This window comes from Entelurus aequoreus, linkage group LG20 (assembly GCF_033978785.1).
Source record: "Entelurus aequoreus isolate RoL-2023_Sb linkage group LG20, RoL_Eaeq_v1.1, whole genome shotgun sequence".
Lineage (NCBI taxonomy): Eukaryota > Metazoa > Chordata > Actinopteri > Syngnathiformes > Syngnathidae > Entelurus > Entelurus aequoreus.
In genome coordinates this window covers 26,373,338-26,400,779 of record NC_084750.1, presented here as the reverse complement: position 1 = coordinate 26,400,779, position 27,442 = coordinate 26,373,338, and the positions used below count along the sequence as shown (strand labels likewise).

General features: G+C 39.3%; 3 protein-coding genes across 9 annotated transcripts in view; 2 read left to right on the top strand and 1 right to left on the bottom strand.

Annotated features, from left to right (window-relative positions):
* The first annotated feature begins 83 nt into the window (after nt 1–83).
* LOC133636126 (tropomyosin alpha-4 chain-like) lies at nt 84–11,692 on the top strand. 2 transcript variants are annotated; one of them, XM_062029827.1, is made up of 9 exons: nt 84–343; nt 659–850; nt 925–1,058; nt 1,133–1,250; nt 9,484–9,554; nt 9,794–9,869; nt 9,945–10,007; nt 11,235–11,304; nt 11,375–11,692. In XM_062029827.1, the coding sequence occupies exons 2-9, from the start codon at nt 716–718 to the stop codon at nt 11,455–11,457; spliced, it is 750 nt and encodes a 249-aa protein (XP_061885811.1). In that variant the 5' UTR covers nt 84–343; nt 659–715; the 3' UTR covers nt 11,458–11,692. The 2 variants fall into 2 exon arrangements, with proteins under 2 accessions (XP_061885811.1, XP_061885810.1); XM_062029826.1 differs by having other exon boundaries at nt 85–343; nt 704–850.
* On the bottom strand, nt 9,269–14,031 carry pmvk (phosphomevalonate kinase). 2 transcript variants are annotated; one of them, XM_062029830.1, is made up of 5 exons: nt 13,749–14,031; nt 12,496–12,559; nt 12,130–12,282; nt 11,937–12,066; nt 9,269–11,864 (listed from the first exon to the last, which is right to left on the bottom strand). In XM_062029830.1, exons 1-5 carry the CDS (start codon nt 13,826–13,828, stop codon nt 11,710–11,712), a joined length of 582 nt encoding a protein of 193 aa, XP_061885814.1. In that variant the 5' UTR covers nt 13,829–14,031; the 3' UTR covers nt 9,269–11,709. The 2 variants fall into 2 exon arrangements, with proteins under 2 accessions (XP_061885814.1, XP_061885813.1); XM_062029829.1 differs by lacking the exon at nt 13,749–14,031 and adding an exon at nt 12,623–13,145 and having other exon boundaries at nt 9,270–11,864.
* decr1 (2,4-dienoyl CoA reductase 1, mitochondrial) overlaps nt 11,860–27,442 on the top strand; it is a 21,496-nt gene continuing 5,913 nt past the window's right edge. Inside the window, exons 1-8 of one of the 5 annotated variants that reach the window (XM_062029816.1) lie at nt 11,860–12,036; nt 13,027–13,114; nt 19,715–19,917; nt 19,990–20,047; nt 21,993–22,079; nt 23,979–24,126; nt 24,196–24,295; nt 24,355–24,427. In XM_062029816.1, the coding sequence (XP_061885800.1) occupies nt 13,064–13,114; nt 19,715–19,917; nt 19,990–20,047; nt 21,993–22,079; nt 23,979–24,126; nt 24,196–24,295; nt 24,355–24,427 (720 nt within the window). In that variant the 5' untranslated portion in view covers nt 11,860–12,036; nt 13,027–13,063. The other 4 variants (XM_062029819.1, XM_062029817.1, XM_062029821.1 and 1 more) reach the window with 4 other exon arrangements.

Genomic DNA, 27,442 nt, shown 5'->3' with positions numbered 1-27,442 from the left:
GAAATAGATATAAAAAAGTGCAATAAAGAATTGAAACAGGCGAGGAAACTTTTTTTTTTCCAAGAAAGCCGTCTTGTTGCGTCACTTCCGGGAGGGAACAACGCGGAAAAGGTGGAGTCCGAGTTGGGAGTTGGTTGAATACGGAAGCCGACCAGACCCGCACTATTCACCGGACCGAAACCAGAACCATCACTCTAACCTTCTCCTCGCCTCTTTCTTACTTTTACTCCATCTTGAGAGGCGCTAAGTGGTCATTTCTCGTTCCCTTAGGACGCGACGCGCATACACCGCCTGCTAGCTGCTAACAGCTAGTTAGCCTGCTAGCTGCTAACGTCAGACACAGGTAAGAAGTGCGTGTCACACCTGTTTGTTGCCAACATTCCACATCTCCGTGTCGACAGTAAAGTCAGCTCGTCGTTTTAAGTTGGGATGTTTTAGTACAAAGTGGGATGTTTGTGTGGTAACGTCAGAAAATTTGGGCGGGTTGAGAAACACGTCTGGACCCGCCCGAACCTGCTCTAGTTCCTTCCTCGTTGGGCACTGTTTTAAGTTTTACTGTGTGTGTGTGCGCTCCCTTGTCAGCGTTTGTGTTGCGATTGTTGGTATTTCTTGTGAAATGGACTTCCTGTGGCGTCCACACAAAGTTCATTCTATACAGGCTCCGCCCCCCCCTGACGCACTTGCTCGACTTGTTTGTGCAAAGACGAACAAAACCATGAGCGGAGGAGTGAATAGCATCGAGGCGGTGAAGAGGAAGATCAAAGTTCTTCAAGCGCAAGCTGAAGAAGCTGAGGACCGAGCGGAGAAGCTGCAATGCCAGCTGGAGGAGGAGAAGAGGACCCGGGAAGAGGTATGTGTGTTCACGCCTACCCAGGTGTTGACGATTGGCAGGTCAGGTGACCTTGTGCTTGTCGCTCGGGGCAGGCCGAGGCGGAAGTGGCGTCCCTCGGTCGCCGTCTGCAGCTGGCCGAGGACAATCTGGACCAGACCCACGGGCAGCTGACCGAGGCCATCGGCAAGCTGGACAAGCTGGAGAAGGTGGCCGATGAGAGCGAGAGGTAAGACGAGTGGGCGGAGTCACTGGCTGGTTTGTGGCTTGATGATGATGATGGTGAACGCCACGTGTCTCTAGGGGGATTCGCGTGATCGAGACCCGAGCCATGAAGGACGAGGAGAAGATGGAACTTCTGACGGTCGACCTTAAACAAGCCCAGGTCATCGCCGAGGAGGCCGACCGCAAATACGAGGAAGTACGTGCACCAACAAATAATTCTATCAGTATTATATTTGGGCCGTATCGCCACAATTAACTTATAATACATATAATAGGGCTATAAGCAAGTAAATATCAGTAAAATCGATAGCAAATCACTAATTAAATAACAAATCACTAATTATTAGAAAAAATAACAAACCACTTATAAACATACAAATTATGAGTAAATTATAAAAACTAAAACCATGAGCTAATCACTAAATATTCAACTCAGACACATCATAAATAATAATCATTTAATCATAATCAAACATCAATGATAGCAAATAATTAAACTATACATAATTATTTGATGTTTTTATTCCTAAATATATATAGTTTTTTAAAGTACATGTTAAGGTGTGTTTTATGTATGTGCTTTTATGCTTGCCTATATTTACAAATACAACATATATAATAATAGGGCTACGAGCATGTAAATATTAAACTCATTAACGAATCCCTATTAAATAATTCGTGAGCAAACTACAAATAATAAATCATGAACTAATTACTAATAATTATGTAAAAAATTACCAAATCCTTAAATTATATGAATAATTCATGAGTATATCACTAATAATTATAATAACTAATAAATCCTTAACAATTAAAATCACAAAGTAAACTTGAATGCAAATATCGGTAAACACATAAATATCATAATCAAATAGCAAATAATCATTTAATTATAATTAACGAATCATAAGTGGCAAATAATTAAAGAATACATTATCTGATTTTTTTATTCCTATATATGTTACTTTTGTTTTTTAAAGTCCATCTGAAAGGGTGCTTTATGTATTTGTTTTTATGCTTGCCTATGTTTATAAATACTTACAATGCATATATTAGGGCTATGAGCAAGTAAATATTAAAATCATTAACCAATCACTAATAAGTCATAAACAAATTGCAAAAAAATATGTAACAAATTCCTCAATTATATGAATAAATTATGAGTATATCACTGGTAATTATAAAAACTAATAAATCATGAACAATTAAAATCACAAAGTAATATTGAACACAAATATCGGTAATCAACTCAAATAATAATCATTGAATCATAATCAAATAGCAAATCATTTAATTGTAATTAACAAATCGTAAATAACAGCAAATAATTTAAATAATGCATACATTATCTAGTCTTTTTATTCCTAAATATGTTACTTTTGTTTTTTAAATTGTCTGTCAAAGTGTGTTTTATGTCTGGCTTTAATGCTTACCTATATTTATATGCTTACTTATATTTACGAATACTTACAATACCTATATTAGGGCTATAAGCAAGATAATATTAAAGTAATTAACAAATCACTAAATTAAATTAATTAGGAGCAAATTAGTAAGAATCAAATAATAAATCATGAAATCACTAATTAAATAAAAAAATTACTAATAGGCAACAAATATCATGAACAAATCACTAAGTAATTCATGAACAAATAAATTATATAAGAAAACGAACAAATCCATATACCGGTAATTATATTATTGAATAATGAGTATATCACTAATAATGATAAAAACTAATAAACAAATCACTTAGAGTAGTATGGAACTCAAATATTGGTAATCAACACAAATGATAATCATTTAATCATAACTAAATGGCAAATCATATAATTGTACTCAACAAATCATGAATAACTGCAAATAATTAAACAATAGATACATTATCTGATCTTTTTATTCCTGAATATATATGTTACTTTTGTTTTTTAAATGATGTTAGTGTTTTATGTCTGGTTTTAATGCTTACCTATATTTACAAATACTTACAATACATATATTAGGGCTATGAGCAAGTAAATATTAGAATCATTAACAAATCACTAATAATTAAATCATGAAAAAATTACTAACAATGAAATAATAAATCATGAGCAAATCTCTAATTAAACAATATAATGAACAAATCACACACACAAAAAAAATCAACAAATCACTAAGTTAAATCATGAAAAAAAATACTTAGAATTAAATTATATGCATTTTTTTCAAATGTTGAATATATTTGACTAGAATGGTCACATGAAGAAACAAACTAGTTGTATTCTATATTGTGTGTAACTACACTGAGTGTACACAATTGGCGTCTTGGCCACTGTCCTGTTGAAATACAAAACCAGTGTTATACATCTAGAATGTACGTATATCTCACATAGCTGTCTTTCTTTGTGTGTTAGCTGGAAAAATGACAAATCTGCTCTTTTGGGTTGTGCCATGAATATTTGAACAGTGTGCCGAGGACATCGATTAAAGTGCACTGTACAGATATGTTGCTTATTGAATTAGCCGACAAGCTCACCCATGGCGTACAACAAAAGTAGTGGTAGAGTAAGCAGTCTTCCTCTTGCTCTACTGTCTTTAATAGTAACAGTATGAGTCATTTCCAAATATTAGGTGGGCCTACTTATTGTTGCGTAGATGTTCTGACGATTAGCCCCCAGACGGCGCTTCAAATTGGTCGTATTTTGATTGGAGAAATTGGAGCCACAGGGTTTACGTGTTTTGTTGTCTACTGCAGCAGGTGTAGAAGATGTATTGTATTGAAGTGTTTTATTTTCTGAGGTAGAAATCAAAATTGTGTGCCTTACAGACCGTTGTTCTGATTGGATCCCCTCCGTCATTCACGCCCCGCCCCTCTCCCATGTGCAACTGTGATCGAATAGTCCCACCCGCCTAAAGACGAACTTAAATATGATTGGGTTTAGTTTCTGTCGTTTTTATTCGACAAATTGTCAATTTTGGTATTGTTTTAGTCAACGCGCATTTGGTTGTGATTAGTTATCGTCCTATTTTCAGGCATGTGAAACTTCTGTGAAAATCTTCGTTTTTAAACATTAATTTTCGTGTCGTATCACTTTTGCGTTTTTTAATGAAATCAAGAAAAATACGATCAAAACAACATTTATTGAACGCTCACCGCACTGAGTCGCAGGACGGGGAGACGACCAGCACCGAAACAAGCTCGCTAGTTAGCCAACCATCCAGCTAGCTCACTTGTTGTTGCCTCCGAGCCACAACGTAGACGGCTGCTAATTATATTTGTATGATTACAATCCGAACACTGTTAGTTCCGAGCCAGTTGTAGTTTCAGAGTATTTATTAGTAGCCAGCGAGAAGGTATATTTTTGACGTGACGGACTGTAAATAAAGGTGACAACACCGAAAGTATATTACCTTACGGAGCGTTGCTACAGGTTTTCTGAGTTCTTTGCAGGCATGTTATTTAATTTGACATGACATTTTCAATGATGCTGATGTTAGTAAAAATGCTGTGGTACATTACATGGGACATGTAAGTGCCAAAAAGCCAATCAAAAGCGGTTGGTAGATGAGAATAAATCTAAAGGTAAAACATAGTGTAGAAATGTACCCAATTGCAGGAAATGTAGTCTGGATTTTCAACATTTGTGACAGCACTTCCTGCTGAAAGAAATGTTCTTTTTTCCCCTCAAAGGGTGCTCACACCCCTGAGAAAATTGTTGACTAATTTGACCAAGACGAACATTTTCAGTCGACAAAACTAACACTACAGATCAGTCCCAAAATGTACCCCATTTACTGGACTAGAATAGAGAATAGAATATATCTTTATTGTCATTGTACATTGTACAACGAAATTGTAAGCAAAAACTAATTTAGTGCAAATTCATAATAACACATAAGAACATAGATAAATAGATTAAAATACATAAAAATACCAAGCACACAGCTCACATGCACAGTCATTATTGTCTTGTGTTCAGCGACACTATTGCTCCCTATAGGTGGGTTGCAATCACGTGACCTAGAGGCACATCCGGGCACTTCCGTGTTTCAGGCGATGGTCGAGAGCCCCATTAGGCGACTGTTTTATTTACCTGCGTCAGTGCAGATTTGGTTATTTTGAAAGGTTTGGAGGCAAATTTCAAATCGATCTTGAAAGGGGTTAAGTGTATTTATACACTCTTTAGAAAAATAGTTTTTTCATGATTTTAACCACTTACCATCACCAAGACGTTACTGCTTGCTACGACCTCACTTCATTTGACACTTACGACATTTAGAAAAGAAAAGATTGGAAGCTCATCATGGCTTTACATGTGAGGGGTCCACAAATTAAACATTAATCGGTGAAAGACAAAGTTGGACTTATTCGTACATCAATAACATATTTGATTGACATAACAAGTGCCATGCTCCTGTGATCGTGACGCTAATAACAAAAAGGATAAGTCTGTTTGTAGTTGATTTCCTGCTACAAATATTAGTGTTATCTACAATTCATGTCTGCAGTTGTTTTTATGGTGTAAAGTTCATATTTTGTCTTATTATTTAGCTGTATATGTCCCTGTTGTACAGCAATGTTAGCTAGTGATATTAAGATATAGTATATGCTGTTCAGCATACAAAATATTTGTTCATCTAGTTTATCAATACTATTAAGGATATTTTATTTATGCTAACAAATAACACAAAAGACGTTATAATGTGATGTGTCGAATAAAGCACATGGCTTTCCTGCACAACAACTAAGCTTTTAGTTTCTGTTATGAAAATGGACGATGAAAATATGGTGGATTGGAGCAACAATTAAAATGTTTATTACTCGGTTAGTTTATTTGCACAAGCAGTAGGGCTGGGTATCGTTTAAACATTTTTTGCTACCAGTACCCTTAAAAGGATACAGATACCAACTGAGTACTTCATTCGATATTAATCATGTGAAAAGAATGCAATGGGTTGCGTAATTGTCACCACTCCTCCCCATTCAAGATTTTTTCACAAATACATTTTGAAAGTGCTCAAATATTTATTAAATAACTGTACAAACATGTACAACAAAGTATTATTTTGGCTGTGTAATTTTAAACCACATCACCACCAACCAACATTCTGAATCTAACCAGTAAGTAACCACTGACCAGTCAGTCTTCCTCAACAGTTCTTTTTAAGAAATATTAACATGTCAGCCTTCTCTGGGGTAAGGCATGCCCTTCCCTGGCTTATTGTGTCTCCAGCAGTTGAAAATATTCGCTCTGCTGGAGTGGAGGATGCCTGGACACATGTATGATTAGAGGCCAAGTCAAACAAGATGGGGAATGTCCCTCTCCTCTCCCACCACCACTCAGCAGGATTGGTGGAAGTCAGCTCTGTAGGTAGCCCCTTCACAATAAATTCTGTCACTTTCCTGTGGCATTTCTCCATCTGAGATCTTGCAGCTAACATGAATGGTGTGAGGGTGTTGCTAGAGTCTCTGGCAACGTCAGCCGGTGCAGTGGTGGTAGTCGTAGTTGGATCTTAACAAAGTACATAATTAATTAAGCTGCTACAGAAGCTAAAACCGGTAACCTAACCACTGACAGATGTGACTGAGCAGGGCACTAACTTGCTAATAAGGTCAAATTAGCGAGCAAACTAAGCTAGCGTTAGCTCACATGCCTACGACATGCCCAAAACGATTTACTTGACAATACGCGTTTTAACACACAAAGGATGAGTACTGTTAACAAAGTAACCATTTATGTATTACCTGAAGTTATCGACGGTTGAGCAGTGTCCTGTTGAGATGACGACGACGATGCTGGTGTTGTAGAAGCCAGCTTTTTAAACACAGTACAGTTCTCCACCCTTAAGTTTGCTCCGTGCTTGATGAGGTGTTTAATCATATTGCTAGTATTCCCCGTTTTACCCGAAATAATCTTTGTATTGTATGCATTTATTTGTACCCTGCGCCACAGGCGTGTAGTACAACCATACCTTTGACCGTTTTGCTGCCGGAATCTCGGAATGATGACCAGCCAATTCTGCCTTGCTTCAACCATCTTTACCGCCATACAAACTATTGTTGTTGCGGTGGTAGACCAATCACATGGTGCATTGAATTGAAGAACGCTTGCAGTGATTGGCTGCGAGCAAAACCATAGAAACAGTCATTTTTTCTTGATCTGGGTACAAAAAGAACCTATTGCAGGTATCGTTTGACAGACGCAGTTTCAATACTACTTGGTATCGGGTTGTTTCGGTCGATACCCGAAAGGTATCGAGTACCGATACCCAGCCCTAACAAGCAGGTCTTCTAGTTGTATTTAGGCATAGCAACCACAAAAGAACACAAACTAATGCGATCTCTTGTCCTTTTCTCACGTTTAGTTCCGCTCTCAAACACTACTAATATAGTCTGTAATAAACTTGATTGCATCACAGAAAGTTTCTCAAACAAACATTTTACAAAGTGATCACTGCAGACGCGAGCATAGTACAAGATGATGAAAGTGATATTTCTAAGAGCCATTTCCTTCGACGCACATTCGTTTTTCCCCGACTCTATTACCTTTATGAACCACTTTTTTCAGGACTCCATGAAAGCCCTTTCCTATCTCTCTATTGTATGACTGGAACACCCAGGAACAGAATAGCAATACAACATTGCAAAAGCATTTAGTGATCTCAAATATTAGTCAAATTTACTAATAGTTCACTTCCCAAAAAGTAAGGTGATTTCATGGTTTCATTTTCAGATTGTATAGTCAATAACTCTCACTGTAAATAATAGGTTTTACAGTTAATACACGTGATGGTATCAGCTGATCTCACTTACGGGTGATTGGTATTGGAATTGGCAGCATAAAACCCTGATCAGAACACCGTTAGCCTTTTGAAGTGCTCTGTAAACTGCACATTAAAAAAATAAGTTTTCACAGCAGTACACTGTAATGCACGAGCACCTAAAACGGCATCAAGGGCGGTTTATCCAGGATGGCGGAGGAAGTAAAGCGGCTTTTTATGTAATTTTCTTTTGTACCCCTGAACTAACATCCATTTTAAATTTCTACGTACAAGAAAAGTGCTTTTTGTGTATTTTTAGGGAATTCACCTGCAAAACTAAAAAAAAGAGATACAAAAAGAAGTTGTATTTACAGTTTGATCGAAAAAATAATCGATTGGTTAATCGATTCAAGAAATAGTTTGGTGTAGCTCTTGATCAGGGGTGTCCAAACTTTATGACTTGGGGCCGAAAGCTGACTGCATGTTTTTTTTTTGTGTATATGTATACACACACATTTACATATATATGTGTGTATGTATATATATATATATATATATATATATATATATATATATATATATATATATATATATATATATATATATATATATATATATATATATATATATCTCAATCAATCAATGTTTATTTATATAGCCCTAAATCACAAGTGTCTCAAAGGGCTGTACAAGCCACAACGACATCCTCGGTACAGAGCCCACATACGGGCAAGGAAAACTCACCCCAGTGGGACGTCAATGTGAATGACTATGAGAAACCTTGGAGAGGACCGCATATGTGGGTAACCCCCCCCTTGTGTATATATATATGTGTATATATATATGTGTGTATATATATATATATGTGTATGTGTATATATATATATGTATGTATGTATATATACAGTATATATATGTATGTATGTATGTAAAATTGGATATTAAGAGTTTGTAAAGTTTGACTCCAACCTTGTTTACTTCCGTGACGACCTTCTTAAAGTTTTGTAATCAATCAGAAATGTCAAGCCGCCATAATGCTCCAAACATACATATATAAATAAATAAATAATTGGATATTAACAGACTGTGAAAGTTTAAAATGCGCCAAACATCGATAAGTGTGGAGAGTGTTTTACATTTTTTTCCCCATCATGTACACTAATGGATATTAATAGGTGTAATTTTGATTTATTTTTTTATGGTGTTTGGACATTTTTAATAATATTCACACTGTTCAGTAAGCAGGTTATGTGTGACAATGTGTGTTGACCTTTGTTAGTTGCAGTTTTTATTTTTTTAAAAGATGACTAGGGAAGTTTTTTGGATTGTGTCATATAAGTCAATGCTCTGCTATTGTTTTAAAATACAATTACGGGTAATTGATCTGATTTACTCACATTGTCCACAAGATGGCAGCTAATGTGTAGCAATCAAGAGACCACCAGGTAAGATTAACTTGAAAGCGCAATGTGATGCTTTATTGAACTCATGATGTCTTGGGGCCAAATTGAAGACGCTGGCTGGCCGCAGTTTAGACACCCCTGCTCTATGTATATATATTTTTCAAATTACTATCATGATTTATCAGTTTTCCATGATCACATCAATACATATTCCACACACTAACCATTTCCTGTATTTTTGAAGCCTCACTTTTTTTTTTACCTGACACTTTTGATTGACAGGTGGCTCGTAAGCTGGTAATGGGGGAGCATGAAATGGAGCGCGCAGAAGCCCGAGCGGAGCAAGCTGAAAGGTTAATACACACACACACACACTCTTGTTGGTTGTGCACAAACAGCAGTCCACTTCCTGCGGCGCGCTAACCAATCCGTGAAGAGCTTGCCGGTTTATCAGGACAAAGTATTGAGGGTCCCCTGACCTTTCACCTGCTGTCAAGCAGCTGACTCTTTGAACGCTGACCCTCAGCTGCTTAAAGCTCCGCCCCCGCTGCCCTGTGCGCCGCGTTCTGAACTTGTGTTTTGTGGTCTGCAGCAAATGTCGCCAGTTTGAGGAGGAGCTAAAAACCCTCTCTGCAAGCTCTAAGAGTCTGGAGTCTCAGACTGAGAAGGTAGGATGTCAGGGGTCAGCATGGAGGACTCTTATTGGTCTGCGTGCCAACCGGCTTGTTTTTTGTGCATTGCAGTTCTCCCACCAGGAGGATCGCTACGAGGACGAGATCCAGAAACTGAGCAGCAAACTAAAGGAGGTGTGCAAGCAATCATGTTGTCTAGTAGAGCGTGAACTCCACATACTAAAGCAATGGTTTGATGCCAATAAACTATCAATCAACCTAAATAAAACAAAATATATAATTTTTGGAAATAGGAAAAATAACATAGTGTCATATAAGAATTGATGATATGGAGATAGAAAGGGTGTATTCAACAACATTTTTGGGAATCTATATAGATGATAAATTAAATTGGAAACTGTACATAAATATACTCAAGACAAAGATGGCAAAAATCATTGCTATGTTACATATAATTAAAAACTCTGTAAATCAAAAGGCTCTTAACATGTTATATAATTCATTCGTACACCCATATCTTAATTATTGTGTTGAAATCTGGGGTAACAATTACAAATCAAACATCAATTCTATGTTCTTCAAAAGAAAGCGATTAGAATTGTAAATTATGCGGATTATCATGACCATACCAATGCTCTGTTTATTAAATTAAAAACATTAAAACTGCACCATCTTGTTGACCGCAACACTGCTCTTGTGACGTACAAAGCTCATAACCACATGCTGCCTCTGTGTCTACAGGAGAGGTTCAAACCTAGGGAGAGTCCCTATGACCTCAGAGGTTCAGCTGTCTTTCAGAAAGCAAACATAAGAACGAGCTTAAAAAGTAGATGTGTTTGTCAGGGGGGTTCAACTGTGGAACAGCTTGGATGATTCCTTAGAATGTTCAAGTTCCATTCACACATTTAAAAAAAAAACTTTAAGACCAATGTCTTGGAAAAATATATCACTCTTGAATCAACACAGTAGTTAATACTATGATCAATGTTAATTAAAAACTAAATGTGGCATATAAATATAATGGAAGTATAATTGTTTGTATATAGTATATAATTGGTGCAAAGGTTTAACGTGTACAAGGAGTGCCTTTACTGTGTATATAATTGAACAGTATTTATGTTGTGTACAATGTGTATTTATAATATGTTGTGAAAAGGAAATTTCATATTTTTTGGAAGCTCATCTCGTACTTGACTTTGTTTATAGGGTTAGGCGCAATAAATGTTCAACTTCAGCCTAAACCCTTTCGGTCTGCAACATTTTTTTTTTTAATTTATGAATGTACATCTGTTTGTTTATGTAAAACTGTTTGTTTACTTTGTTGACCATTGACCGAAGAAATAATAAACTAACTAGTTGGCCGCTGGCTTCCTGTTCATGCTGAATCTACTTTCTGTCCAGGCCGAGACCAGGGCGGAGTCTGCAGAGCGTACGGTGGCCAGGCTGGAGAAAACCATCGACGGTCTGGAAGGTGCGGCCCCGCCCCCTCACCCAGTTAAGACGTCACATGACTGCTGATGCTGACCGTGTTGTCTTTGCAGAGTCACTGGAAGCGGCCAAGAACGCCAACATGGAGCTGCACGCCACCCTCAACAAGACCATGGAGGAGCTCAACTCGTGCTGAACACAAAAGGGAACTACTCGCCAACATTCCTCTCATTAACAAAGCGCGTTAGTGTGATTAGTCGCTCGCTTGATCATTTTCCTGCTCGGGGAACCAGCCAATCGTATTCTTCTGCCAAGCTTAAGGGGCCAATTAGAGAGGTGCAAGACACGCCTCTCCGGATGAAAACAAGTTTTTATGCTGTGATGACGCCGTCACAAGACGGCTTTTTCTAAAATAAAAGCACCACGTTCAATTGTCTTGGTATTTCTTTTAAACATCAACTTGTTGATCAGCAGCTTGTGCGGCCAGTGCCAAGATGGGCAACAGCTGCTCGTCTAACGAGGGGGCGTCGGTCTCATTAGTGACGGTCCAATCAAAATGTACCCCGCTGTCCAGGCCGCACTCAGACTCTGCATCGTCCACACCTAGCGAAAGAACGCGACACAAACACGTGAGCCAACAGGTGTGGACTCGCGACACTCACCTGCCTGTCATACCTGAGGTGAAGCTCCACCCCCTCTGCTTCCTGGTTTCCTCGCTACTTTTGACTCGGACGCACCGGGTCTGTTGAGGAAAGTGTGTCCGGAACCACTGCAGGTCCGACAGCCGCCGCGCATCACTCACCACCTGACCAATCACACAACACATTGAAACGTGCCCGTGTCCATATCTGTCATGGCACTGATGTACCCAAACTGGTTGCCAGGTTCCTCTGGTTGCTAGGCGACAGAAGAATCCCGGATCTTGCTGTCGTCGAGCTTCACCCCAGCGAATCATATCAGACCGATAGCGCTCCTTATAAAGACCAGGACCCAACAGCTGGTCCAGGTCTAGACCATGTTCCTGGATGATCAGACCGTTGTTAAAACTAGTGACAATATACATATATGATTCCAAACTTTGTAACAAAAATTAAATACTGTTACTAAGGTATGAAAACATTTTTGTATACAATATAACTTGCTTCTTTTCATTTGATGAAGTGAGAGTGATCTTTTACTTTGAAAAGTTAATACTTCCGGAGTGTTCGTGCAGTCGGACGTCGCGTGGTCTCACCTGAGCGTACTGTTGCTTGAGGGGCGCAGAAAGACGCACGACGCAGCACACGTCTTCCCCTAAACTGGAGAGCGACATTAAAACACCACGTAAGACAACAACAATAATTAAAATATTGAGTCTTTACCGCTCCAGGATCATATCCGTAACGTAATCTTTTCCGGACTTCCGTTTCCCGCTGAAAACCAGTATCAGTTTGGGTTCCGTATTTGGACTTTCCATCGAGTCACGCTGATCACTCGTCAATCACACGGAACAGGTAATCAATCGCCGTGGATCGGACCGAGCAGCGACGTGCTTCGGATCTTTTCCGGAAGAAAATCGGAAGTTGTTGAAATGACTGGACAATTTCAAATTAAAAGTACGGTCACGTGACGCGTGGCGTTCGAAGGGAACGTTTGACGATCGATCTTGTGTGACCCGGTCGCGAAACCGGAAGCTCCAATTGACACGTGGCTGATTTGCCGACGGTTTGTCCCTTCTTTCTTTTCAAAACTCTCTTGTAAAGCCTACTTCTTTTGGACAAAACAGCACCCACTCCAATCTGGGCGAAAGGTCATCAGTCAACATGGCGGCAGTTGTTCTTCGAAGGCAAACTTTCAAGGCGTCATTTCTTGTGGTAAGTGCGAGTTTCGTCTTTATAAAACACAATTGTGCTTTCACTTGTTTCCTTTCATGTTTGGCAACAGTAAACGCGGCGGAACAAAAGACATTTTTATTTGAAAATAATTGTAGTTTCCCTTCATGACCGGCAGATGACACCGCAGCACCACCAATGTGTACACACCTGCAGTCAGGAGTCCTGGGTTGTAATTAGCGATGGGCTAATTGATATCGCGATATATATCACGATAAATTATTTGGTGTGTAAAAGATAATATATCTTTTTCAAAATTGATTGTAAATGTTCATCACTTAGTTGCTGGCGTATGCAGTGACACATGGCGTCATTTCCAGTTGTATTGTATTACAGTGGCGGCCCGTGCGTTTCCCACCTAGGCCTTCAGTGATGTCCGACTTCATTGAGTACCTCTCAAAATACCATCATTTATGTCACCACGTGACCATTGCTGGAGAAATACAATACAGGAACACATTTACGCCCTACTGTGGTGTATTGAAACACATCAACAGTGTGCATTTAAAAATAAATTATAATGCCTCAGCAATTAAAACATATCTTATGTGGTACTGTCAAAATTAAAATTGCAAAAAACATATCAAGGGTGAAAAAATGAAATATTTGTACTCACAATTTGTACGACCTATTCGACGCCGTATAAGCCAGTGGTACCCCTCGCCGTTGGCTTATTTGAGTGGAAATGGCGAGCATTTCCCCATTTCATCGCCAGAACAGCTGAGCTAGCTTCCGGGATTGACCGACATCGTCTCACAAGATGTAGTTTCTCTTTAAATATCCTTCTTAAAAATGGGCTTGCAAATATACAGTATATCTGCCACCTAATCTACGTTTTGTTCTCCTTCTCTGCTATCCCGGTCCGGCTACGGCGCAACACTTCTGCTAAAGTGAAACTTGTGAATGGATACTCACTTTGGAATGACAAGTGAGTATCCAATCACAGTCTCGTTAACATCAGGCTACTTTGATAGGCTACTGTCAACATCTTGTGATCTGATTGGCTATCGCAACTGTCTATCAACTGTATGTCCCCGTTCACTTACAGTGCACAGACGCCTGCATTGTTGATTCTGAAGGCCTCGGGCAGATTTGGTACAGCATGGCAACATAAGCTAGCTGAATTCTGATTGGATATAAACTAAAAATAAAAACAACAGCACTGGAACGAGCATAATATGACATGAAGAGAATATGAATACTTTTAGATATTTAGGGAGAGTAAATAAAAAAATAATTTTATCTTTAATTATGATCATGATTTGTGGTTATGTTAGGCCAGCATAGAAGGCCTTGCTGGCCCTGACTGCACTATAAAATCTATTATTAATCTACTTGTTATTTTAGTTAATACCGCAACAGGTAATAGTTGCAGTGGCGGACCAAGTCAGAGCCGGCCCCATGACGGGCCCCCCTAAACCCAAATAGTAAAGCTCACCCTGACAACATTTTACATCTCTGGGTTCACCATCGACAAGCTTTACAACTTTGTGCTGAAATTAGCATTTTCCCGTTTCCCCGACATGTTTATCTTCTCGCTTTCGCCACAGCATCAGCACGTTCACAGGATGTAGAAAATCTAATTAAAGGGGATGGGAAATTTTTTTAATTATTATTTTATCTATTATTCACATTCCTTGTGTAAGACAAGAACACACGTTTTTCCTTTTTTTATGCATTATGAGTCGTAAATAAAAGTTAGCAAAACCCCACCTATCCTAATTCTAACAATGGGGTCAATAAAAGCGCCTCTATTCCGCCCACAAAGCCCCCGAAATAAGAATGAGTTGATCTCCATAATACACCCAGAAGTCATTTTTAAAATGCTTAGCCACTGAAAATATGCCGTATAATAGCCTCAAACTGGAAGATACATTTTTAATTAAAGATACAAATTTAAAAATAATACTTCAAATATTAAATGAACACTATATGAATTTAAATGATGCATTTGTTTGGAAAAGACACATCATAGTTTACTCTAATGCATTACAAATAAGCTGAGTCAATTAAACATTTTGAATAGATTGTATTGTACACCCTCTCAGTTGTTTAAAATGTGTACAGTAGATAGCAAGTTATGTTTAAAGTGTCAAAGTTATTGAGTTCATTTTCATTTATGGTTTGATTCATTGACTAATGTTTTAATACATCAAATGTAATGATTTTGAATGCCTTTAAAGTACCAGTGGAGCGAAAAAACAAGTTTCCTCTATATTGAAGCTACCATCATATACATCTGATTTATGACAGCAAAAGACTTCCAAAGTTTGTCGATGAATAGATATGATCAAAATAGATTCCCGGGCCCTTTTGAGTGATGATGAGGAAGTCAGTCACGTGATCTGTGACGTAGAAGAGTAACTTCAGATCCCTTCCTCATCAACAACAATGCTAATCAAGCAGACTTTGTGAGAGCCAACAACGATTAATTTGGGGAAAATTATGATGCAGAACCTTATATTTTTGAGCCCGGAAACAAAGAGGATGAGCACTAAGTTTTAGAAGCCGACTGCTACCCAGATGTAGCTTTATTGTGACACTCGAGCATCCGCAGCATTGTTAGGTGCTAAACATATAAACTAACCATAAAAAAACAAAATAAAATAAACAGTTACTGTAATGTTTCCACTCTCGCTGGGATGCTCACATAATTCCGTTTGGATGAAGATTCAATCACAATCCTCACAAAGGGTTAACAAAAAAGTTTCTTCACAAAGACGTTTCTTGGGGTCTTTTTGGCTATCTCGGGGATGTGAAAGTGGACCAGCCTGTCGGTCCATGGCCACATTTGTCTACTACTAGGTGAGAGATGCATGAATTGTAATCTGGAATTTACTTTTAGCAAGTTTGAGACCAAGCAGAAGCAGCCGCCGACTCAAGTGTGTCAACAATGTGCCGCTAAAATAGTCCATCTGTGTTGGGACTTATAATCACAATATCACTCATATTTGGTTAATTTTCAGGTCACGAGATGTAAATGGAGTATTGTTTGCGCTTTCTGGATGTTTATTAGAGTACAACGAGCGGAACAGAAGACCGTCCATCTGATTGATTGATTGATTGAAACTTTTATTAGTAGATTGCACAGTACAGTACATATTCCGTACAATTGACCACTAAATGGTAACACCCCAATACGTTTTTCAACTTGTTTAAGTCGGGGTCCACGTAAATCAATTCTGTTGACTCAATTGTTGGCTATTTATTTATTTACCATTGAGAATGCATAAAATGTGTTCTTGCCTTACATAAGGATTGTGAGTGATAAACAGCACATCTCTTTCCATTTTTTGCATATTTCCATTATGACTAATCTAATACCGGTCAGAGTGCAGAAGCGTTATTCCAGTGACGTAGAATCTACGGAAATTACAGAAGGTGTTCGGAGCGGGATATTCAAAATGGCCGACTGAATTGGTGACATTTTAGACCGTATTTTCACATACTTTGCGGATTGTAAATACAATTAAATATGGTTTAATGGATACAATGAAACACAAATAAGCATATGAAGTTAGGGCTGGGCGATATGGCCTTTTTTTAATATCTCAATATTTTTAGGGCATATCGCGATACACAATATATATCTCAATATTTTGCCTTAGCCTTGAATGAACACTTGACGCATATAATCACAGCAGTATGATGATTCTATGTGTCTACATTAAAACATTCTTCTTCATACTGCATTAATATATGCTCATTTTAAACTTTCAAGCAGAGAGGGAAATCACAACTAAGTCAATTTACCAAAACTGTATTTATTAAACAGTTATTAAGCAATGGCACAAACATTCATGTCATTTCCAAAACAGAAAGTGCAAGATTGTCAGAGACATTTTAAAACAAGCTATTAGTGCACTTTTGTGCATGATGTCCTCAAGATGACAAATCAAAACACTAAATTAAAGTGAACTTTTTGTACAGAACGCCACTACAGTTTAAAACAAATAAAGTGCACTTTTGTGCATGATGTCACACAAGATATTTCAATAACAGTCAAATAAAAATTAGCTGCATAATAGGAAATCAAATAGTGTATGTCCTTCGCTATGTGGTAGGTTTGCGGACGTTATCTCCTTATGTGGTGGACTATTTTTTTTTCATACGGTGTTGATGTGGATATGGTTGCCTCTGCATTTTGTGGGTGTGGCACCGAACGGAGATGTTGACATGCGGAGTTTCAAACACTCTTCATTCTCTAGCGGGTGACTTTTCAAATGATGCAACATATTAGCTGTAATGCTACTTTTTGTAGCAACGCTTTTGCCCCACACTTGACATATTACGGTTGTCTGTTCGACATATTCCCACTTGAAGCCAAACCACCGCCGGACGATGGACCCCCTGCTGTTTTTCTTAGGAATTAATTCTTCCTTCATTTGTTACCAGATTCGCACCTTCTCTCTCTCGTATTACCACTCGCACCACAGTTAACTTTAGCCATGCTGCTACCTCTCTGCTCCGCGAGGGCTTATACGTGTGTGACGTATGTAAGAAGGTGCGCTTGTTTTATGTCTCTGTGAGAAGGAGAGACAAGAAAGAGTGAGAAGAGCCTGTAGTGTAATGCCCGCAGCTAAAAACAACTGCGTGAGAACGTATACTCGAATATCACGATATAGTCATTTTCTATATCGCACAGAGTATATCGATACATCGCCCAGCCCTGATATGAACTCAATCTGTTTTTCCACTCTATTGCTACTTTAAGGCCTTTAATTTTCGCTAAATCCTTTTAATGGCCCGTAGAAACCCAGCTATAGTGTAGTACAGTAAATGTTAGAATTGAATTGTTACCTGGAATTGTAGCTCCCTGATGCTGGCAGTATCTGCCGGCTTTATCGCTTTGCTGCTCCACTTTTGTATGTCGACTATAAGCAATTCCACTCACGATAACTTCGAGCTCACTATCCGTCTCGCCACTGTCTCTCTGTTTGGTGGGCGGCTGATGACGATTTTACCCAGAATACAGCTGGAGTCCAAGTGTATAATTATTATAAATATTGACAATATGGTCGTCGGAGATACACTTGTAAATTATATGCACGTCGTAAAGTGAAATGTGCGAGTGAAAATAAAGCCAGTTATAACAGCACAACATTTAATTCAATATTTTACACTCTACACCAGTGTTTTTTAAACATAGGGCAGCCAAAATATCTGTTTCTCAGCTGTGGTCCGTATGGGCCGCAGCGGTACTCAGTTGTAATACACTTTTCCACCACTTGTGGCAGTAATGTTAATATCAGACAAACAGAAGAAGTCTGGTCCTAAAGTCATAGTGAAGTTTCTTAAGCGCAAAAATTATGACCGAAGTGGTGGAGTTGTATTTTTATTTGCACTTACATTTTATTGACAGTTTATTCAAGAAACAAGTATTTATTATTTGTTTAGTTCGAATGTATTTATTTTGGCACTGCGTAATTGTATGTAAATTGTTTTTCATCAGTTTTTAGGAGTCTCTTTTGTAGTATATTTGATTAGTATTTATTTTTCTAATCAGCCTGACCTAACCCTTGATTAAATAACACATGGTTTTGTGTCATTTGACAAGGATTATCCTGTCAAACTGTAAGTAGGTTGGATATCATTATTGAATAGGATTAAAATCAAGAGTAAAATGACTAATTCAGTGTCAATATTTGAGTGGGCCCTGGGCCCCGAGGTCAAAAATGTTAACACCATTCTGAGCTCCTACGGAAGCCGAGGGAGGGGCCCGCAGCCTCCCTTGTAGCTCCGCCCCTGAATAGTTGGTTATTACTCTTCTGTTGTTTCGATACCTAAGATTATTTTGGGCTATACTACACATTTGGGTAGGTGCGAGTGTAATATCGGTGATACAATACTGATACTTTGAATTTAAACGATCATTAAATTATTACATTTTTGATAACTATTATAATCAGACAAAAACACAGCTGTTGTAACAATATCAATGAATATTTAAATTCCATGCATCCACCCATCTTCTTCCGCTTATCCGAAGTCGGGTCGCGGGGGCAGCAGCCTAAGCAGATAAGCCCAGACATCCCTCTGGGCAATCCCTGGGCATTCCCTGGCCAGCTGGGAGACATAGTCTCTCCACCGATATTTAAATAAATATTTTATTCCCTTACATTTCATGCAATAATTCAGTGGTTCTCAAACTTTTTTCACCAAGTACCACCTCAAAATACTTGACCCTCTGATATTTCAGTTTCTCTTTAACAAATTAGCAAACATTTTTACATTTCTGTTTTTTTTCTGTCAAGATGGAGTGCTAATGAGAAATAAAATGAACTTTTTTTTATTTTAGCTAATGGCTGCAGAGAAACAAAGAGTAACAAATTTAACGGTATCTGAATACCTTCAGTACGTACTGTAACTGCCATGTGGCCCTCAATGAAAAACAAGTTTCACACCCCTGTCCTATGATATGTGGATTAGCATGTTTTTTAAGCGTTTTTTGCAATTCCTAATCCTCCAGTGATAATGGTACTTGTGAGAAACGTAGGATTAGTGATGGCGGCTAGCAAGGAGTTGATATAATTTCTATTGTCTATATTTCGCAGACTAAATAAAAGTTGTTTGTCCTTGCAGTCACGCTTCCACACTTCGCCGGCTGTTCTTCAGCAGCCTCCACTTCCCCAGTCGCGCTTCTTCCCGCCACAGGAGACGCCCATGCTTCCGCCCGACAGCTTCAAAGGCCGCGTGGCGTTCGTCACGGGCGGCGGGACGGGATTGGGCCGCGCCATGACGACCGCCCTGTCGCACCTGGGAGCGCAGTGTGTGATCGCGAGCAGGTGAGCGCCACGTCCAGCACGTCGGGATCCGGTTCTCACCCCCCCCTGAATACTGAACCGTCTGCTGTACAGGAAGTTGGACGTGCTGCAGGAAACGGCTAAAGAGATCAGTAACCAGACAGGAAACAAGGTACTTGAGTACACTTCAATAAGTGCACTGTGCAGTGATGATATCGTTTTAATGCAGACAGGTGATTTCAGTGGGTCCCCACCGCGAATGTGATTCTAACCATTGGAATAATTTCTATAGTTAGAAAACATCCAGCGGGCTGCATTGAAATGTTTATTATGTTGTATTATGCCCAGGGAGCCCACTTAGCTGCTTATTTTTTAATGCTTGTGTCACAATTTCTATACACTGATTTTTATACAAAGATTTTTGTTACACTGAATTTGTATGCACTAGATTTTAAAACACTGATTTTCTTTCCGATTAAATTGTCAGCAGGATTTAATGTAAAAAAAAAAAATTTAAAACAATTTTAACGCAAAAAATGTTGTTGCATAAGTTTACTGTCAAAAAAAGCTTTCGTAATACAAACACAAATTAGCATCCATACACCACAAAAGTTTGTAACAACAAAAGTTGAAGTAATGATAATCCATAAAGTTGCATTGAAGCAATACAGCATCCCTATAGTTGACTTGTTTAGGACTTAAAAAGCAGGTGTTGATCAAAGACTTCCCTGCTGTGAGATGTTACATGATGTTGCTGGTGTACAACCTCTTGTGCTAAAAAAAAAAAAAAAGGTAATAAAAATGCATTTTTTTCACATCTTTATATACACCAATTACATATAAGACCGATGAATACCTGTATCGAAAGGGTCTGTTTGCAACCTTTACACAGATGCCTAGAGGGTGCTAACTCTCCGTGTTGTAAGCATTATTATTATTATCCCGGCCTTTTTCGGCTTTCAACACATAATGGCATAACTACGCCCGTACGTAACGCGTGCGTTAGTTAACGATAACGATCTGGATAGCTAACATTAGCGATCACATAATGTGTATTCCATCGTAACAAAACATGGCTGCAAATTGTTCATTTCTTCTTTTGGACTGTTTGAGTTTGTGCACGGGTGTGTGTACATGTGTGCGAGACAGTGGTGAGTGACAAGCATGAACGCCTAGCAATTCCTCAGACTGACCAGCAATTTTTATTCAATATAATATATATATTCTCAAACATTTGTTATTGGATAATTGGCATATACAGTGCATAAATACAATTAAACACATGTCAAATGTTTCTCATAGTCATTCACATCGACGTCCCTTGTGTGGGCTCTGTGCCGAGGATGTCGTTGTGGCTTGTGCAGCCCTTTGAGACTTTTGTGATTTAGGGCTATATAAATAAACATTGATTGATTGATTGAAATGTTCTTTTTTTTCTCCCCCAAACAAGTAAAATGTATATATAAAATTAAAATAAACTAGAAAAAAAATCTATATCATTATTAATTGTGAAAAATATAGACATTTAAAAAATATATACTGTATGTTGTGTTAAACTACTATTGGTGATTTAAGCTAGCCTTTGGTGTTCTTGTTTTATTAAAAATATCTATTTATTTGGAGTTCCTTTCTAAAAATGTAGCAGTAAATTAATAATTCTGCTGTGATATGATTAAAACTCACAGATGGATGCATTTATGTTGAATATGTGTCTGAAATGAAACAAAACTCCCAATCTGAAAAACAACCGTTACAGCGGCAAAAAGTTCAAATAAAATAGCATTTTGTAACAACATTAAAAACACCTAAATCAACTAAAACATTCAAATGAACAAAATACTATCAAAAAATGATGTTAGAGGGAGTTGCACTTCATCATTCACAATCTTTGTCAGTCAAGAACACGTTTTTCTTTTTTTATGCATTCTAAGTTGTAAAATATGGCAAGTACGAGGTGGCTAACAATGAAGCCAATGTAAGTACATGATTGTGCCCATAAAGCCTTCTAAAAAACATACAAAAAGCGCCAACAATACTCCATTTACACTTTGTGGCCTGAATATTGACCAAGTATTAGCGACATGGTTGTTGCTTTGACTGTCTTGTTGGTGTTTCAGGTCCATGCGCTCCAGCTCGATGTCAGAGATCCTCAGGCTGTAAGTCGTTGTGTTGACCAGATGGAGAGTCTGACAGGCTTACCTGATGTAAGCACACACACACACACACACACACACACACACACACACACACACACACACACACACACACACACACACACACACACACACACACACAGGGTTATTAAATAATAATTGCTTTTGATAAAAAATCAGCACATTTTTTATTGCAACTTTTAGAATTAAGCTGATTATGATAACAATTTCAAGAATCATTTGCAAGTATGACACTAAGTTGCAATTACAGTTGCAAGTCCGAGACATTATATGGCAGTAGTGTATAGTTTATGGTGCGTTGGCTAGTCAGTTCAGGCTTTGCTGTCTGTTGTCCCCTAAAAAGTGTTGATACTGTAAGTATTGTACTTATTACACACCAGCTGTACCAGCTGATTGTAACGTGCAGCCGAGTTGTCATTTTCATTAACACATTTGGAGGTGTTGAAATCGCCATGTAAACTCGCTAATGCTAATCAGTAGCATGTCAATAGCAAAGCCAATGTATATTAACATTTTTATTTTTTATTATTATTATTTATTGTGTTTTTTATCTTAATCATCAATATTACTACAATGAATTTCTTAATGTTACATTTTTATGAACTTATTAATGTATTATTTTTATTATTTATTGTGTTTTCTATCTTAATTACCAATATTACTACTATTATTATCTCAATGTTATATTTGTATTTACTTAATATGTATATATATATATATATATATATATATATATATATATATATATAATTATTATTTTTTTCTATCTTAAAAACCTCTAAATGCTTAATGGCCACATGCGTGGACAGCACTTTTTAGCTCTTATTTCCAAAATTGTGTACACTACTGAATTGGGGTCTTATGTGGACACTTATACTGCCATCTGGTGGTGTCAGAAGAGTATAACATACAATGAAATTTGGAAAAAAAAGTGTAAAAATAAGAATTAGCATGTCACTAAACATGAAGTACACGTTTGTGTACTTACGGACTAAGTACATCATATCAAAAGATTATTCTTAGTTTTTATTCTAATTAGGGTCCAATAAGCCCAAATAGCAAAGAGAAATAAGAAAAAAGCATGTAAACAAACAGCTTGGGCCTTAAGAGGTTAAATTAATTACCAATATTACTACTATTATTCTCTGTGTTACAATTGTATTTACATATTAGGTATTATTTGTATTATTTATTGTGTTGTTTTCTATCCTAATGATCAATATTATTACAATTATTCTAACAATGTTACATTTGTATTAACCTATTAATGTATTTGTATTATTTATTGTGTTTTCTATATTGAATATCAATATTGCTACAATTATTCTCTCAATGTAACATTTTTATTAACTTAATGTATTTGTATTATTTGTGTTTTCTATCTTGATTATGAATATTACTACAAGTATTCTCTGTGTTACATTTGTATGAACTTATATTTGTATTGTATGTATTGTATTTGTATTATTTATTGTGTTTTCTATCTTAATTGTCAATATTGGTAGTGTGCCTGCATGTTTTTTTTGTTTTGTTTGCCACTTGCCTGTGTATAAAAAGTGCCATATAAATAAAGTTGGATTTGATAAAGCTAGCACAATTTTTGCTAAGTGGAGCCTCACTAAACTTACGTTGGAGCGTTTTTTGAGTGAATTTCTTTGTTGACATTGAAAATTGCAACATTAGCTAGAGGTAGTTTGGCTGAGTCCGCTCTCAGTGCTGCTGGAGTGATCGCCAAGTGTGTACTGAAACATGGCTCCGATAGAATCGGTGCCGGGTAGAACCAGTGGGATTCGATCGGTGCCAAAAAAGGTCATCATGGATGTCGCATTTAAAACCTCCAGTAATGACTTGGATCTATTCACGTTTCAGTCTGCAACTCTATCAATCCTTTTCCGTCGTATTGTAATCGGACATGGCGCTGCCTTGCAGGTGATCATCAACAACGCGGCGGGGAACTTTGTCTCCCCGTCGGAAAATCTATCAGCCAACGCCTGGAAGACCATCACGGACATCGTCCTGAATGGAACCGCCTTCACCACCCTGGAAGTCGGCAAAAGACTCATCCACACGGGCAAAGGTCAGAGGTCACCATTACCCACGCTCACTGGGGTTACAGTTGATTCACACTACATCCTTTGTCCCCCAGGCGCGTCCTTCCTGGCCATCACCACGATCTACGCCGAGTCGGGATCGGGTTTTGTGGTTCCGAGCGCGTCGGCGAAGGCCGGCGTGGAGGCGCTGTACAAGTGAGTGTGACCTTTTCACCTTTGGCATGACGGTTTCCTTCAACGTTGGTGTGTGTCAGGTCTTTGGCAGGAGAGTGGGGACGCTACGGACTCAGGTTCAACATCATCCAGCCTGGACCCATCAAAACCAAGGTACATGTTTTCTTCTTCACATGTTTAGTTGGGGTGTGAAGCTTTGGGCGCTTTACGATGCGATCCGATTCCTTTGGTGACTATTCAGATTCAGAATTTATTCTACATTCAACCTGATTTTCGATTCAATCTGATACTTGCAATGTATTTTTTATATAACAAGATGGCAGCACATACATGTATGTATGTATACATACATACATACCGTAATTTCCGGACTATAAGCCGCACCTGACTATAAGCCGCACCAGCTAAATTTAGGGGAAAATACAGATTGCTCCATATATAAGCCGCACCCGACTATAAGCCGCAGGGTTTTGATGTGTAATTACCGTAGTATATAGGGGTTCCTGCTACCACGGAGGGGATTGTCGGGACAGAGATGACTGTTTGGGTACGCAAAGCGTCCCATTTATTAACAATAAATCTTTCAATCATTCAATCAAACTTCCACATCTTTGACATGGCGAACAGCATTCGTGCAGAGTACAAATAATACAACGGTGCAAAGTAATACAAAGTGCTCGCCTGTCCGTTATCAAAATAACCAGCCTACCGGTATATGAAAAGTCAGTCTTTAATCATTGTGTCATCGTCTTCCTCCTGCGTACTAAAACCACAGAAATCCTCTTCGTCTGTGTCGGAGAAGAACAGGCCGTATATAAGCCGCACCCTTGTATAAGCCGCAGGGACCAGAACGAGGGGAAAACGTAGCGGCTTATAGTCCGGAAATTACGGTACATACATACATACATGTATGTATGTATGTATACATGTATGTATGTATACATGTATGTATGTATGTATACATACCTATATCTATACACTACGCCATACCGGGGCGGTATGGCGTAGTGGGTAGAGCAACCGTGCCAGAAACCTGAGGGTTGCAGGTTCGCTCCCCGCCTCTTACCATCCAAAATCGCTGCCGTTGTGTCCTTGGGCAGGACACTTCACCCTTGCCCCCGGTGCCGCTCACACCGGAGAATGAATGATGAATGAATGAGTTGTAAATATGAATGATGGGTTCTCACTTCTCTGTGAAGCGCTTTGAGTGTCTAGAAAAAGCGCTATATAAATCTAATCCATTATTATTATTATTATTATTATGTATGTATGTATACATGTATGTATGTATGTATGTATACATGTATGTATGTATGTTTACAAAAACACAGGATAAGTTGTAAAATTCCTTTGTGCTGGCACATACTTGAGTGTTTGGTGATGGCTGGTGAAATGGTGGATGGGTGTTTTGCCATTTGGACGCATCATCAGTAGTGTGCCCCTGGGTCACTGGGCGTTTCGGCCTTATCACTAGACGCCCTCTCCAGGGGTGGCCAGCCACAGGGTGATCGGCCCAGGGCTTGCGTCAATCCCAATTAAGCATGAGTCGCTTGGTGTTGAACAGCAGACTTCTCATGGGACTATGCATGGCAGGGGCATCCTTTTCCCTGAGTCAAGCCTAAGCTGACCGCATACCTCCTGGCTTGCTACTTGGGGGCCCAACAGGGGTCTTTCCTCCTCATGGACAGCCACTGGCTGCCTCTTTCGGCTGCCTCCGATGCAGCTTTGATGGCTATACGCAGGCGTTGGCCTCGGACTCCCAGGTCTACAAGCAATTTGGTGGTAGATCTCGCCACAAAGCCTCTGCAGCCCACCTCCACTGGACGGACCTCAGTGTTCCAGCCACGATGTTGTGCTTCAGCTGCAAGCTCGGCATAGCGTTGGTGTTTTCGCTCATAAGCCTCATCCACTGAGTCCTCCCAGGGTACTGTGAGCTCGATGATGAAAACCTTTTTTTGTGAAGGGGACCAGAGCACCACGTCCGGTCTCAGGGTGGTCACAGCAATCTCCGGAGGAAACGCAAGCTGTCGGCCAAGATCAACCAGCATCCTCCAGTCGCGGGCTAAGCATAGCTGGCCTCGCTCAGGTGGTATGGAGCCGCTCCTGACTACCTTAGCCCCTCGCGGATAAAGGTAATGGTCGGCTGGTGGTTGGCTGCTGGTGGTGGTAGGGAGTTGATGGTTACTCGTTTGTCCTCCAGGGTGGACGCAAGGGTCTTTAGGACTTGATTGTGACGCCAGGTGTAACGTCCTTGGGTGAGACTGGTTTTGCACCCTGTGAGAATGTGCTTGAGGGTGGCTGGCATGGAACAAAGGGCACACACCGGGTCTTCGCCGAACCACTGGTGAAGGTTAACTGGTGTTGGAAGGATGTCATATGTAGCTCTGATGACAAAGCTCAACTGCGTAGCTTCCATGGCCCACATATCCTTCCAGCTGATTTTCCTCCTCTCCACACTGTCCCATCTCGTCCACTGACCCTGTTTGCCCAAAGAGACTGCCTTGGCCCATCTTGCAGCCTCCTCCTGGCGGTGGACTTCGTCCACCACCATCTTCCTCCGTTCTGGTGCTGTGGCCTTACTCCAAGCCGGGCGGGTAGCTGTTAGCCCAAAGCCTCCTCTTCCTTGCTGGACATAGCCCACAATGTCAGCATGTCTGAGGGCTGCTGTTGCTTCTTCCACTGCTTTGGCTGGTCTCCATTTACGCCCTGTCGCCAAGGTTGGTGCATTGTTGCTCACTACCAAGTCTCTGGATTCATTCAGTGTCATCTGGAGTCTTGTTTTTGCACACTTGAACTCCTCTGTGAGACTGGTGAGGGGCAGCTTGAGGATGCCATCTCCGTAGAGGCCTATGGTGGTAAGGCATCGTGGAACTCCGAGCCATTTTTTGATGTAGCCTGTGACTCCTCTTTCCAACTTCTCTACAGTCGAGATTGGGACCTCATAAACTGCGAGGGGCCACAGTATCCTGGGTAGGAGTCCGAACTGCAGGCACCAGGCCTTTAACTTTCCAGGCAGTTGGGTGTTATCAATGGACTGTAGGCCGCTGCTGATATCCTTACATAGTTGTTGCACCTGGTCTTTGTCCTTCAGGCTTGCATCATACCACCTGCCAAGGCTCTTTACAGGCTGCTCAGACACTGTTGGGATTGGGTCATCTCCGATGAAGA